The following is a 16688-nucleotide window of genomic DNA, read 5'->3' as shown; positions in this document are numbered from 1 at the left end:
GTTAACTTCATATCTCTAAATTTTACCTTGTAAATCTGAGGAATCACTACGTAGAAATGTTTGTGCTGTTCTCCATTAAAGTTTTGTAATTGTGCAGCATATTCGTTCTTATTTTCATCAGCCATATGCGTACGTAGATTCAACTGCTGTTTAGCCTAGAGGCAAATTGGTCCAAATCATTACCAATGAGAAGAGGTGCAACAAAATCACAGTTAGTTCACTTTTTAGAAGTTATACTAAAACTAGGCTTTTTCTAACTACTGATATCATTTAAAAGTAAAGGAGATGCTTACAGATCTTTATTTTTTAATTGAAGGAGAACTGTTTTCCAGAATTCTGTTGTTTTCTGTCAAATATCAACATGAATCAGCCATAGGTGTACATATGTCCCCTCCCTATGGCCAGTTGCCCTGTTGCAATATTCCCTTTCTCTTACTACAATAATAAATCCTCTCCCTTGTAATAAACCATTCGAATAAAATTTCTTAACAACGAATGGGTTTTTCTAATTAAATAAATGAAAACATTGCGGTTTGTCAGTAAGCATTTAAACAGTAAGCTTTTAATCAGAAAAGGAAAAAAAAATCAGGAGTTATTTAGACAGTTACAAAGTTATCAGTAAAACTTCTCTTCAAACATAATCCAATTACATTCAATTCAGAACCACAATGAATCCAGGTTAATGGTAAAAATGTAATTTGGGGATAATGCTTAACAATACTTTCTACCTCTATACAAAACAACAGATATTGATACTTAAAGGAATGCTTAATTAGAATATAGTTCTCTTCATCTCAAGCTCTTACAGAAATGCTTTTCCAATGAGTCACATTAATGCCATCTATATTAATGAGAACATCTGCATACAAACAACACAAATCATTAATTCCAGGTTTATTGGAGGTAATCTAAACAATTTTCTCAATTGCTTATAAATGAATAGAAAAAAAAATAAGAATTGAACTCTTTTCTCAATATTCCAACACTCAGTATTCCAAACTCAGTTAATACTCAATATTCCAAACTCCAAATACAGTTTCTCAGTATTCCAAGCTATAAATTGTTACATGAGACTTCTCTGAAAATAATAAAAGCACTTTGCGAATACACTTCATTATTCTAATCCTAGTTTTTATAATTGTAATCCCTAACCGTCTAACAGTAGACCTACAAGTTAGTTCTTCTGAACTCAGAAACAAACTGACACACAGATATACATGGTAGTCAAGATCTCAAATAAGTCCACAAATATCCATTTAATTCATGGCGTTCTTGAAGATTAAAATAATAAGTACTATGGAAACTAAACACCATTGCCTAAAGTATTTCTAAAGAAAAATACACTTCAAGTTCTAATCTGAGACTCTAAGAACACATTCATTTACTCCTTTTCCCTTTTCTCCCTCCTCTTACAAACTATGATGAAATGAAGGATTCCAAGCATTCCCTACCCACAATGGTTCTTTCTTTCAGGGGAGGCGTGTCCTATTTCAAGTCACTGGCTATGATACCTAAAGCCTAGATGAAAGACTCCAACAGGTTATGAAAAAGTGTAAGACTAGAAACTAAGAAAACTGACACCTTCCCTGACATATTCTGGTTTTCACATCTAATGCCTTTGCTTTCTTTTTCTATTTTATATTTCAGTAAATTAAAAAAGAAATTTAATTGTGGCAAAATACACAATACACATAAAATTTACCCATCTTAATTATTTTTAAGTGTATAGTTTGATAGTGTTGTATATATTCAGTGTTGTGCAACTGCCTTCCTTTTTTTTCTGATAAAATCATGCTTTAATAGATCTCCCACACATCATCCTTTTTGTTTGTTTTTGTTTTTCTTTTTTTTTATTTTTTTATTTTTTTTATTTTTTAAATTTTAATATCTTTAATTCTTACATGCGTTCCCAAACATGAACCCCCCTCCCTGCCTTCCTTTTCTTTAGGAAGATACACTAATTGGCCTGCTCCCTCTTCACCTTTTTTTTGTTTTTGTTTTTTAATTTTATCAGTACTTACTTAAATCTATGTTCACTTCCCTTCCTAGACACTGAAAACAGAATTCCTCTACTCTCTAGATTCTAAAGTAAATCCTCAAAGTTTTCCCAAACAAGAAAAAAAAAGGGGCTGCAAACAAGAAAAAAAAAAAGGAAGATATAAACATTAAAGTTCTGAACTAGTTAGGTCAAACTAACTAGTAGACATGTTATATCTAGACTTCAAGATGTATGAACAGTATCTAAAGATATCTTTATAGACAGAAATGAATAAGCTAAAAATGAGAGTCCAGTTAAACCTAATTTGTTTAGTACACAAACTATGTATTAAATTGATATATCAGAAGAGTTCTTAAGTAGTCAGTGTCAACCAGCAAGGAAGACTCCAGACTCCCACATATAAAACAGTTTGTTTGCAAGTGTTGTGGTCAACATTTTTATCAAGTAATGCTGACACATTATGTGTATTACATGATACCTAGAAGGAAATTAATATAGTGGGTGATCAAAATCAGGGATCCAAAAACCTTAACAGCAGGATCAAATCTAGTAATTGACATAGATTTGGCATATGCATTTAAAATGCCAACAGTACAAGTTCTGTCTGAGACACATAAACTTGTAACTCCTCATATATGAAAAGACATGGGGATTTCAGTTAACCTTGAACTCACTGAAAGTCAATCCAAACAACCAATATACATTTAGGGTATAATGTATACTCTACAAAAAAAAAAACCCCAAATACACAGTATACATTTAAGGTATAACTGCCAAAAAAAACAATATACATTTAGGGTATAATTAATATAAATTTAGTTTTCAAAACAAGCAAGGTAATCACACTCAGAACTGATCAAATGAACTATACCCCATTTGATATAACATACTTTAAGTGGAATATTGGTTAATTAAATGATATCTAAATGGAAGTAGTCACAGTGAATGGTAACCTGAAGATATTTCATATGTAGAATAGTTGAAGAAACAAACAGTTCATCTATGGGTAGAGAATCTGCTAACAATATCTAAATACCTATTTATGAGAAAAATAGATTTGTTATTTTAGTTTTTTTACAAACTGAAAGTGAACAGGGAGATGAGTGGGGTTAATATAAGGAAATGGTAATTTTTTTTTTTAATGAACAGGCTATTTTAAGATTCTATATTTCCAATGACAGGGAACTTACTATCATAAGAGGTGTAGGTTATTAAAGGATAGATAAGATAAAAGCATAAGTTACAGCAGAAGATCTTTAAGGTAACTGTAACCTAAAATGTTTATGATTTTAGGGTTTTTAAAAAATTGGTAAAGCAAATGGAATATAGAAAATAAAGTATTCCTTTCTCCTTACTTTTTCTTCTTCTGATGCTATAGAATATTATAAAATTCTAAGGAGAAAATATACTAATGGTGGACCTCTGTATATACAAAAGAACGGAGTAAGGTTTGTCTATATTTCAAAACTCCAACATTTCAACACTTTCACTGTGTCAAATATCCCAAGATGAAGAGCATACAGTAAGGGAGAAGGAAAAGCTAAGCCACACAGTTATAGGACTGACCCTACCAACAGTTATGTTATAGAACTTCTGGCCCAGACTCAGTGAATGACAAGAGAGAATTCAGCCTTCCAAAATGAGTGAATGAATGAATGAGCTAATAAACAAATAGTGATAAATCACATTTCTCACATTTCTGACAGTTTTATCATGTTTTCCTTTCTGTAAAGTTGGGAAGCACAATATGCAGCCTCTATCTGCATACCCTATCAACATACCTTAGACTTTCTATCTTATTTTGGAATAGGATAGAACCTCATTCCTATGAGCAATTACGTCTTTCCTATGCACTCTGAATGCAGTTGACATTATTAATTTTGTTTACTTTCTCAGACCAGTATTGTAATTTAAAGTACACAAATATGTGTATTTTAGGTTAGATGTAGAGTATCTCTTGCAGAAACTCTAATACCAACATGAATATTATAAGTATGATCCATATGCAAGTAAAAATATTTTGATATTAAAGTCAGCTTGAATTATTTCTTACCTTTTCAACATCTGCCTTGGTTGCATTAGTGTCATTATCCAATCTTTCATAACTCTGTTGTGCCTTCTCTGCCTCTCTACATTCTCTTTCAAATTTCTTTTTACTCTGTTAAAAAAAATTAAAATACTGAAAAATAAAATTAGAGTTATCTCATTTAAAAGTTAATAAACAATACTAATACTAATAAACAATACATGGAACCACAAAAGACCAGAACTGCCAAAGCAATCCTGAGGAAAAAGTAAAAAAGCTGGAAGCATAATCCTTCTAGATATAAGACAGTACTATGAAGCTACAGTTATCAAAACAGCATGATACTGGCACAGAAAAGACATCAGGTCAGTGGAGCAGAACAGAGAACCCAGAAATGAGCCCACATACCTGCAACACACCTCTTTGACAAAGAAGCCAAGAACAGTAAATGGAGAAAAGACAATCTCTTTAGCAAGTGGTGTTGGGAAAGCTAGACAGCTATGTGTAAATCAATGAAATTAGGACACCCCCTCACATATGTAAGAATAAATTCAAAACGCTAAAGACAGAAACATAAAACAGCACCATTAAACTCCTAAAAGCAAAACATTCTCGGATATAAATCACAGCAATATTTTCTTAGATCAGTCTCCCGAGGCAAAAGAAGTAAAAGCAAAAATTAAACAAATGGGACCTAATCAAACTTTTAAAAGCCTTTGCAAAGAAAAGCATCAACAAAATGAAAAGACCTATGGAACAGGAAAAAATGTTTGCAAATGATGTGACTGACGAGGAGTTAACATTCAAAATATACAAACACAACTCAGTATTTAAAAACAACAACAAAAAAAAAAAAAATCAAAAAGTGGGAAGATCTAGAATTTCTCCAAAGAAGACATACAGATGGTGAACAGACACATGAAAAGGTGCTAACACAGGTAATTATTAGAGAAATGCAAATCAAAGCCACAAAGAAGTATCACCTCACACTGTTCAGAATGACTATCATCAAAAAGTCTACAAATAATGAATGCTGAAGAAGGTCTGGAGAAAAAGGAACTGTTCTACACAGTAGGAATGTGAATTGGTGTAGCCACTGTGGAAACCAGCATGCAGTTTTCTCAAGAAACTAAAAACAGAACTACCGTATGATCGAGCAGTGCACCTGGGCATAGATCCAGAAAAGATGAAAAAATACATGCATTGCAATATTCACAGCAGCACCATTTATAATATTAATAGCTAAGCCATGGAAACAACTCAAATGCCCATCAAGACAACTGGTTTAAGAAAATGTGCTATATATATATACATCCACACACACACACACAATAGATGTTACTCGGCCACAAGGAATGAAATATTATCATACGCAGCAACATGGATGGACCTAGAGAATATCATACTAAGCAAAGTAAGTCAGACAAACATCTAAAAAAACAATCTAAAATCAATCTAAAAAAACAATACAAATGACCATATATGCAGAACAGAAACAGACTCACAGACATAGAAAACATACTTAATCATTACCAAAAGGAAAAGGGGGGAAGAGGGTTAAACTAGGAGTACAGGGTTAACAGATACAAACTACTATACATAAAACAGATTTACAAGGAACTATATTCAATATCTTGCAATAACCTATAATGGAAAATAATCTGAAAAAATTCATGTAGATATATAAAAAACTGAATCACTTTGCTGTACACTTGAAACCAACACAATATTAAAAACCAACTCTACCTCAATTTTAAAAAGAGTAACTTTAAGGTGTTGCTACTGTGAAATGTGTAAAATTGCATACTAAAAGTAAAATTTTTCTAAATTAGAAAAGAAATTTTACTATCACAATCAAACCATGCACTTCAAACATCAGATATCATAAGACTGTAAAGAAAAAAATTATAGGCATAACTGAGTTAATATTTATTATGCATCTCAATCTCTTTATAATAAAAATAATCACATGTATTTAAGCTCATTTTAAGCAGGACTTTTGGATTGTTCGTTTTTTTGGTTTGGTTTTTATGTGTTTTCTTGATTGTTTTATGTTTGCTTGTTTTTTTGATGGGATCCCAATGTAGCTTAGAATATAGGAACATCCCTCCAAACTGGTTTTGGGTTGTTTCTTCCATGTGTCCCAAGAAATACCCTCTGCACAAAATGGCTCCTAAATTTTTTAAAATTTAAATCAAATTACCATGACTTTGCAAAAGCTATTCAGAACTGAACATGTGATATATTTACTTTCCTGTGTACATTTTTTATCCTGAAATTAATGTCTCTTTCTTAAAAAATTGCTTTAGTTTCCAATGTACTCTTCTCTAATTTAACCCTGGTGTCCCCAGTTCTTTAAACCGCTCCTCAGTTAATTCAACTACAGTCACAATTCTATTAATTTTATTTTCTTAATGAAATCAAGAACTCAAGAGGTTTTTAACCTGCTGAAATTTGGACTGATTACCAAACTAGGCCTACTGTTACCTTGGGATTTCGCTTCACCATTTCCTGGGGATTCCTTTCAACTCTCCCTTAATTTGAATTCATCTCTAGCCCTACACCTTCCCCTTTCTTGGTTCATTTCTCTGTTTTGCTAGAACACATTCAGCAGTAGCTTCCTAAAAGAAGGTTTGTGGGAGATAATTTTTTGAGTCTCCAAGACCCCAAGCCTTTCCATCTCCTTTAATAAAGTTTAACTGGGTATGAAACTCTTCAGTAGGAAACTGTCGTCTTTCAGACATGTGAAAGTACTACTTCATTGTCTTCTGGCTTTCTGTTCCCTGATCGTTTGCATAAAACATATTTATTTTATATTTTGTTTTTTCCTCTCTGGAGTTTGGTAGGATCATCTCCCTCTAACTGTTCTGAAATTTCATTAAGCTATGACTTGTAACTGTGCTGAGCACCTGGAAAATCCTTTCCATCTAGAAACTCATGTCTTTCTATTCTGGGAAAATTTTCTTCCTGAATTAATTTTCCCTATCCATTTTCTATGTTTTCTATTTTTAAAGATGATTCTTATCTTGAAAATCAATTCTATAGGATGAGTCCTTTGAAAGTGAAAGTGAAGTCACTCAGTCGCGTCTGACTCTTTGCAACCCCAGGGACTGTAGCCCACCAGGCTCCTCCGTCCATGGGATTCTCCAGTACTCTAACTCTCTTATATTTTTTCTATATTTTCAATCTCTGTCATTTTGCTCTACTTTAAGACTTCTTCAATTTCATTCTTTCCAGTGAGCTTTTCATAAAGTTCTTTTTTGTTCTTTGTATGTTCCTTTCTTAATAGTATCTTGTTCCTATTTCATGGATGTAATCATTTCTCTATTTCCTATGAAAATGCTAATAATAGTTCTGGGTGTTTTGCTTGTTTGCTTTTCATTTTTAATTTCTATTTCCTTTCATAGTCACTGTTTCTTCCAAGTTGCTTTTTTTCCCCTGTATACTTTGCTGTTTATGTCTGAAGATTTCTGCCAATCTGCTCTTCTTATTTTAAAAGCTAACTGGCAGTTTCCTTGGAGAAACCATGGTGCCTGTATCTTTAAGTCTTTTCCTCTGAAGCTAATTAAATTCCACAGAGGAAAGTCTTCCAACATCTTGTCTGGAAAATATATACCTTGATACCTGTATTCTGAGAATTACTAAGAAAGCACAGGATGTCAACATTTTCTGTTCACCTAACCAGTTACAAGGTCAATTTTTTGTCTTGGGCATTACAAAACTATTCAGATAGTGCAAACCTCATTAACAACAAGGTCAAAAGGTTTAACCTTCTCACAGGATACCTCCCACTCCTTGACCTTCAGATAGAGACAAGGTTCTCTGTTGTCTCCCTTGGCCTGTCCAGAGTTCCTGCCACTTTTCGCTAAAGGTTTAACCCTTCAAAGATTCAAACTTTATACAGGGATTTCAGTTCCAACTCTTCACACAGAGCTAAAACCTAAACTCTGTACTTGGGTGAGTACTAAATCCCAAGCCCTTAGCAAGGTCCCGTAAACCATGCCCCGACACCTCTGGAATCACTTTTCAAACGCCATTGTATCACCTCTTACACCTATTGCTCTGGCTTTTAGATTGTCCTTAGCTTCCAGCAGTAAAGAGATTTCCCTTTCCTTCAGGTAAGATCTTTCTGCTGAGCTTAAAATACAATAAAAAATATTTTAGCTGTTATATCCAGGTATTTGTAACCAAGGGCTTCCCAGGTGGCACTAGTGGTAAAGAACCCACCTGCCAAGAGACACAGGTTCAATCCCTAGGTCAGGAAGATCCTTGGAGGAGGGAATGGCAACCCACTCCAATATTCTTGCCTAAAGAATCCCCATGGACAGAGGAGTCTATCAGGCCACAGCAGTCCATAGCGTCGCAAAGAGATGGGCATTACTGAAGCGAATGAGCATGCATGCCTCTGGACCCAAACGATGTCTGAGTTAGCTCAGCTGACCTTATACCTAGTACCAGGAATACCTGTAAATTACATCAAATTTAAAAATTTGATGTAAGAAATTTCTTATAAAAACTTTAAAATGTACTTACTATTTTGATTAGTATGAGACATCAAATGATACTTAAAATTTTTTCAAAGCATAAATATATCTGAATATGCATAAAATGTAGAATGTCACTTTCCTGTGAAGATTACATTTCACACTGAATTCTCTGAAACTCAGTTCAGAGCTGTGTTTTCAAATTGAATAGCTATAGCTACTAATTTTGGTATAATCTGAGGCAATGCATATATACAAAAATACTTTTATAGTAAGTGTCTTACTGTTTGTGAAAAAAACTACCTAATAATTCCCTAGCAACAGCAAAAGAATCATGAGTACAATAATATTAAAAATACACCTTCCCTGAAAGATATTATACCATTATATGATATAATACAGAAAAGATTCTCCCTTCTTTATCCTTTGTGCCGTAGACTAATCAATAGCTACTTCTACTCCCTTATTCTTTCTTAGAAGAGAATACCTCCCTGTATGGAGGCTGAAAATAGATGATAACTTGCTTTACCAGCCACCCCAGAGCCAAGGCATGGTCAAGGAATCTAATCCTGTCAAAGGCATACATGAAGAATTCTGCTGGGGGTTTTCTGGAAAGCTTTTCTTCCCAGGTAAAACAAAACAAAAGAGAAATGCTTCCCTTCAAGCTTCTGCATGAATTGAATGAGGATGTGGTGTTTGGCCGCTTAAGTCAACTGCTGACTAAAAGGGACAAGCCTGAGGGAAAAAATCACGGTCAAGACAGCAACAAAGACAGAAAGATCATCCTCGGTGACATCACTGAGCTACTGACCAACTCTGGAACTAATCTGTTTTTGAGCCCTGATCTTGTAAAGTCATACGCTTTGTTACTTGGAAGCAGTCATCTGAGAGACCTGGAATCTCTGATGCTTCACTCTTCTCAATCTCTGATCATTCCTTCAGAATCTGCTTCACAGGCTACTGTCTTCTGCCCTCATCTTAAATGTCCCTGGGGCCTTCTTTTGTTTTCCCTAGGTTAACAGCTGTCAATTTTTTTCCTTCAATACTCCATCACTAATTCAACCTACCCCTGCTAGTTCTTTAAATCTCCTGTCAATTATTTCAAATGTGTTAGACATTTTACAATTTTATTTCCTTGATTAGACATGAAGACATGGAACTAGAAAAGGAATCCTGCATATATTTCTCCATATTACACAAAAATTGTATTTGTGTGTCTCTCAATAGACTGCAGGCTCCACAAAAACAAGATCATTATCATATCTGCTTTTGTACCAAACTTAATACATATTGTGGGTATTTTCAATATACCTGAGTTAAGCTGAACTCACCTTTACTTCACAATACTGTTAATGTCTTAAATCTCTCCTACATTTTTTGATGCTTCCTTATGACTCTTACAACTTTTGCTTAGTAACAATTATTCTAAAGGTAAGTCAGCACATATCAACAGGAATGATTTGTGTCAACTCCAGTCTTTAAAGGAACCAATAACTCCTAGTGTAGGAGTTTGTTATTTTGTGCAAATGAAAGACACACACACATACACACTCATTAGGTGGCAATACTAAGGATGCTAGTTAAGGCAATTTTAAATTTAATAAATGTAAACACTCCCTTAAAGTCTTGCTGAAACCAATCAGAAATAAAATCAAAACAAAAATGAAAACAGACTATTAATATACCTAAGAATTCTCAATCAGCACTGATTAGAATCTTACATTATTAGAGATCCAGTGAACTGGAAGAAACATTTTATATAATCTAGTCCGCTGTCTTTATTTTTCATTTACTAAAGATGAAGTCATGAAAAAAATCAGATGCTAAGGGAAAGGCAGAACTAGAACCCAGGCTCTCTTTGTCTCAGTCAAATGGTCTTCTAAGATATATCACTATTTCCTTATTATTTCTATCCTCTACCAATACTTTACAATAACTGCAAAGACAAAAAGAATCTTCCTAAATATCGATAGATACCTGAAGATTACAGAGTTGGAACAAAGTACAGAACCATACAGAAAAAAAAAAAAAAGGAAAATGGATACAATGATCTCACACTCTCTATTTACATCAGTGTCAAATTAAGAATAATACTACAATGAGAAATATTAAACTCAAATAGATAAGAAACAAGAGAACTTGGCTTCCCAGGTGGCACAGTAGTAAAGAATCTGCCTGCCAATGACAGGAGACATGGTTTGTTTCTTGGGGCAGGAAGATTTCCTCGAGTACGAAATGGCAACCCACTTGAGTATTCCTGCATGAAAAATTTCAAGGGCAGAGGAGCCTGACGGGCTCCAGTCCATGGGTTGCAAAGAGTTGGACACCAACGAGCAACTAAGCACGCACACACATAAGAGAATTCAGGGTTAAATCAGCCTACGAAAATTTATGTCAAACATGAAAACATTATAACTCACATTATCCATCTGTTTCCAACACATGTCGAGGTATTGCTGAGCTTTTCGTCCCTCTTGAAGATGCTAAAGTGATAACAACCAAAAAAACAAACAAATTTAAAAATTACATTTAAACACCAATTAAAGTCTAAAGGCCTCTCCCAAAAGAGTTTTCACTTAATGTTTTTTTCAAGGTACTAATTATTGTAACTTTATCAAGACTCAGGAAGAGAAAAACTCTCTAAAATGCATTTCCTAATATATTATTTAAATACTTCAAATATAATCTTTAAGACATATAATCTCTAGAAAAATACATGATTATAGAGAATAGGGGTAGAAAAAGTTTTTTATAATGGGTCAGATAAATATTTTAGGTGTTGGAAACCACGTGGTCTCTTACAAATATTCGACTCTGCTAATGTAATGCAAAAGTGGCCACCTGCAATATATAAGTAACTATCTAAAAATGTAAAAACCATTCTGAGCTCATGGTATCTAGGAAACAAAAACAGGCAGTAAGCTAGAGTTGGCCTGCTGGCTAGAGTTTACCAAACCTCAGTCTTAAATCCAAAATGATCACAAATTAGCAAGAATGTCTTGAGATAATTTAAGCTAGAAGAAATGTAGTGAAATAGAAAACCAGTTCATGCTGAATGAACATACATAATTTTAAAAGGCAAAGTAATTACTTCATTTCTGTGAAAATACTGTATATGCTATTATAACTGTATAAAAATGATTTAAAAATTACCATTTTTCTTTCAGTTTTCAGATCATGAGCATATCTCATTAATTCACCATAAACTCTGTGGGCCATTTCTTCTGCTACTACTTCTCGCTGTCCTGCATAGTCATTTAACTCGTTAAGGATGTTAAAAAAGGCTATACACGAAGTAAACCTGACAAAAACATTAAAAATGGCAAAATTTATTTTTATTCTCATTACAAATGTTTTTGTGAGATACAGATCAAACCTGACACTTAACCAATTTTAACATATTCATCCTAAATCTCAGCTACTAGCTCTAAATTAAGCTCTGCATTAAGCTCAAGTTGTACATGTTTATATATTTCCAGGTAGTCATAATTTATAAATAAAAGGATTTGGGGGTCAAAAAATAATAAGAATACTACCTGCAGGCTCTTTTGGCATACTGGAATCTCTTACGTTGCCAACTGACTGGCCTGAGCTTGGGAATGAACTTGGTTGGATTCCTAGGCTTGGCAGCTGAGCCTGTTGCAGAGATGATGTGCTTGCTCTCCAGGACAGAACCTGCCAATCATACCACTCAAATGCATCTCGATGGGTGATCTACAGAACAATTTTGCTATCAGCTCTGGACACAGCTGCCTGTATGCCTGCCCACATCCTGAATGGAAGTGAAGTGCCACTTTGGTTGGCACCACAGAGGGTAAGAAGGGGCAGAAATAAGGGTAAAAAAAATGTGTGTGGAGGGAAGGAGAGAGACAAAGAAAATAACTGTATTAAAATGTATAGATCTACTTGAATACACTGCCAGAACGTTCTTACGTAAGCTGAAGGCACACAGCTCAGACAGGACTCCATTAACACTAAACCAAAGAATCCTCTAAATAACTGACAATCATACACAAAGTTATTCTAAGTTTAGTCTCTCTTGTTTCTGCATTTTATAACCATCCAGTTTTTGTTTCTGCATTTTACAATCATCCAGTTTCTTTTTGTTTCTCCATTTTACAACCATCCACGTATTCCCCTGTGTAAGAATGCCAGAAAGCTTGTAGACAATCCCTAACCATTTATTCAGAGTTCCAAAATTACTCTGCAAACCTATTCCTTTTCATTACCCCTTTAACCCAACCAGCCAAATTGTTTCACTATTTGTAAAAGAAAAATCAAGAATCTAACAAGCTGACAACTCCAAAATAAAGTATGGAAAAAAATACCCTTTTCTTCTGGAGACTACATCATTCAAGTGGAGTCCCAATCCACCTATTACTTAGAACTCACACATCAACTATTCTAAAAAGCTATCATCAAGCCCACTGAAGTATGCATTCTCATAAGAAAAAATAGTACTTTCCTTTTCCATAAACACAATTTTTTATTATAATACAAATCTTGTTAAAATTTTTATAAAAAGTTAATGGTATAGTATTTGTTTCACTAAATAACAAAAATATACTCTTTTAAATCTTCATAAGCAATAATAAATAGGTATATAGTTTACCTTGGCTCTTCATCTTTGGAGGAACGTTTGGGACAGTACTTCTTAACCAGATTTCTATAGGAAGATTTTTAACAATTTGTTAAAAATGCTGTTGTTGAAATTGACTTACATTCTAAAAGTCTCCAATTTCACAAAACCAAGAATTTAATGATGTAAAGTAATTAACACAGTAACATGATGATCTATCATTTCATCTCTGCAAAATCAGAGGCAGACCAGCACACAGACTCTGGAGTCAAACTGGACTACATGGGATTTTATGTGACATCTGTCACATAAGACCCTTCTCTATGCCCCGTTTTCTATAAATGATGGTAACAGTAACCTCTACCCCATATATGAGAATTAAAGCAGACAGTTATTTGCAAAGCATTAACCACAGTCCTTTATAGCATGCTCCTCAAAACACGATCCATGGACTAAGTAAAAGTCCACTTACTCTTCATTATCGATCCACAACAAGCTAAGTACAGAAGTTGAGAGTAATTTTATAAATGTTGAATCTAACCACAAAAAATGTAGGGTATTTCATGTCTCTTTTTACATCATTTTTCAAGTATTCAAAACTTTTGTATTTTATAAAAGCATCAGTAGACACTTTAAAAGAATCTAGTCCGTCATCACAAATAATTTGAGATATACTAAACTATAATATTCATGGAAATTAGCAATTATGAGGTAATTGATTAATTTATGGATTATGGTTATAACTACAGTCTCCAACCTATAAACTGATTGAATTCCAGAAATTACTTTTAAAGTAGTGATTTTAAACCACGAATCCATAAATTAAACAAAAACAAGTCAAACTTGGGCAAAGAACATCCCAAAGAGCAAGTAGTGACAAATTCTGAACAAATCAGCATTTTAAGCATTATTTAGAGTTACAGGTTATAATCAACATGCTGTCTTTGCATACCTACATCACTTACTATGCTATTTTATTCTGTAACAGTTTGCAGCAGACACATTTCTGCTCACCAAAAAAAATCTTGTTATTTCATCCATTTTCCAGCCCACTTCCAGTTGTGGCTAAATCTGTATAATGGGCTGTAACTTTTGTGTAAATACCAAACTAAAGCTTTACAGCTCATACATAAACCTCGGGCTTCTTCATTCTCTGCTGAACCAACCGTGGAAGTTTCATGTTAAGATAAAGATGAAAATAATATGAACTCTTGAGTTGCCACATGGACTACTAGAGCATTATCACCTAGCCTTGTGGCTGACTTTGCATAAGCAAGAAATAAGCTTTTTCTGCTTAGCCCATGAGATCTGGGAGTTATTATTCTAGTACAACTGAGTCTATCCTAAACTACAGCTCCTCTATTGTCATGCCCATGTAGTTGTGGCATGCTGGCCACATGTAACAGTTGAGGAACACCTTTTTCTTTTTTTGGCCACATCCAATGGCACGTGGGATCTTAGTTCCCCCCACCAGGGATTGAACCTGGGCCTGCTGCAGTGGAAGCACAGTCTTAACCACTGGACCATGAGGGAAGTCCCACAGGAACACTTTCAGATCCATAAATCCATGCCAAAGTCAATCCTAAAATTTCTCTAGAAATTCTTGGTAAGAGATGTTCTCTTTTTTTCAATTTTTACTTTATATTGCAGTGCAGTTGATTAACAATGTTGTTTTAGTTTCAGGTGCATAGCAAAGTGAATCAGTTACCATTTCTTTCTTCAGGGGATCTTCCTGACCCAGGGATCGAACCCAGGTCTCTGACACTACAGGCAGAGTCTTTTCCATCTGAGCCACCAGGGAAGCCCAGTTATAACTTTAAATGTATCTATTCTTATTCAAATTCTTTTACCATTTGGATTATCACAGAATATTGCGCTGAGTTCCCTATGCTACACAGTAAGTAGGTCCTTATTGTTTATCAATATGTTCTCTTTATTCTAAAGTTAAATTGAGAGGACACAACCCTAAAGAGGCTACTTGGGAATTACATCAACAGAGAGGATAGCAAAATCAGGAGAAAAAGAAATTCTTTCTTTTCTGAGTACCCAGATACCTAAACTTTTCAGTCACATAAGCCATACATTTTTTTCTTTGCTTAAACCAATATAATTTGGGCTTCTGATACTTGAAAGACTATGGCTACTGCCACAGACATTAACACTAAAGTCTTAAGACACTCATACTTTAAACATAGCCTAAACAACACTAATTTCATCTCCAGCTTCTGGGAGGAAGAGCACCTATACAAGAGGGAAGGGGAAGAAGAAAGTAATAATACGTTTACCTTTTGAGCATGCCAGCTTAAAACTCAGCAATTTTTAAAAACTGCTCTTGTATCTCTTCTGGAAAAGTTACCCAGCTACAGGCAACTCTTCCCAAGGACCAATAAAGCCCTTAGAAACCATATATAAGACACTAAAGACTCTATCCAAGTGAACCCTGCCATTAGAGAAACTAAAGCACAGTCCAATATGTTCTTGTAGTCCACTAAATCAAAACTTCTGCTAGGAGATGAGGACACAAGAAATTATTAATATTTCTAGGGAGGGGGACTGAGAAGTGATTCATATTTAAATGTATTGCAATTCTAATTAAAAAAAATTATGATAAAAGCATACCAAGAGATTTTATCCTCTCAAAAAAAAAAAGATGTTCCTCAAAGCATCTGATCTCAGTTGGGCTTTCTAAGAAAACAGTCTAAAGTCAACAAAAATTCATCCCAAGGGGTGATTGGTTACTAAGTCCCACAAATCCCTGCTTTGAATTTTTAACATAATACCCTTATTAGGTAAAATAAATCTCTGGCTTACGTTAAGTACGTAAGGGTAAAACATGCACATTGCTCCTAAACTAAAAATAGGCAATTAATCTCTCTCAAGAAATCTGCCCTTAGAACTCTCCGACACTGTTAGTGAGAATGTAAATTGGTGCAGTTACTATGGAGAACAGTATGGTTCCTTAAGAAACTCAAAACTGAGCTACCATATGATGTGACAATTCCACTCCTGAGCATATATCCAGAGAAGAACATGGTTTGAACGAATACATGCACCTCAATGCTCTCTGCAGCACTGTTTACAATAGCTAAGGAATGGAAGCAACCTAAATATCCACTGACAGATGAATGGATAAAGTTTATACATACATACACACACACACACCCCAGAATATTACTCAGCCATTAAAAACAATGAAATAATGCCAGTTGTAGCAACATGGATAGACCTGAAGATTATCATACTAAAAGTAGGTCAAAGACATATATCATATGATATCACTTATTACAAAAGACTTATTTATAAAACAGACAGAGAGTCACAGACTTAAGAGAAAAACTTATAGTTACCAGGAAAGAAAAGGGAGGGGGTGGGACAGATTGGGAATTTGAGATTGACAGGTACACAACGCTATATTTAAAATAGATAGCCAATAAGTACCTACTTTATAGTACAGGGAACTCAGCTCAATACTCTGTAATAAACTAAATGGAAAAGGAAAAGAATGGGTACATTTATATGTGTAACTGAATCACTGTGCTGTACACTTGAAACTAATACAACATTGTTAATCAACTATACTCCAATATAAAATAAAAATTT

The 16688-nt window shown here is 34.2% G+C and overlaps 1 protein-coding gene across 4 annotated transcripts in view; it reads right to left on the bottom strand.

Moving 5' to 3' along the window:
• FNBP1L (formin binding protein 1 like) overlaps nt 1–16688 on the bottom strand; it is a 115408-nt gene that overhangs the window by 29123 nt on the left and 69597 nt on the right. For 3 of the 4 annotated variants that reach the window (XM_069598157.1, XM_069598148.1, XM_069598174.1), the window contains exons 3-7: nt 13122–13175; nt 11663–11810; nt 10930–10992; nt 4053–4157; nt 27–155 (exon numbers count right to left, since the gene is read on the bottom strand). In XM_069598157.1, the coding sequence (XP_069454258.1) occupies nt 27–155; nt 4053–4157; nt 10930–10992; nt 11663–11810; nt 13122–13175 (499 nt within the window). Of the gene's footprint in view, nt 1–26; nt 156–4052; nt 4158–10929; nt 10993–11662; nt 11811–12045; nt 13176–16688 lie in introns of all 4 variants that reach the window. The other variant, XM_069598166.1, reaches the window with a different exon arrangement.

This window comes from Ovis canadensis, chromosome 1 (assembly GCF_042477335.2).
Source record: "Ovis canadensis isolate MfBH-ARS-UI-01 breed Bighorn chromosome 1, ARS-UI_OviCan_v2, whole genome shotgun sequence".
NCBI classification, from domain to species: domain Eukaryota; kingdom Metazoa; phylum Chordata; class Mammalia; order Artiodactyla; family Bovidae; genus Ovis; species Ovis canadensis.
Note: the sequence above shows the minus strand (reverse complement) of the source record. Positions and strands in the feature narration are given on the sequence as shown.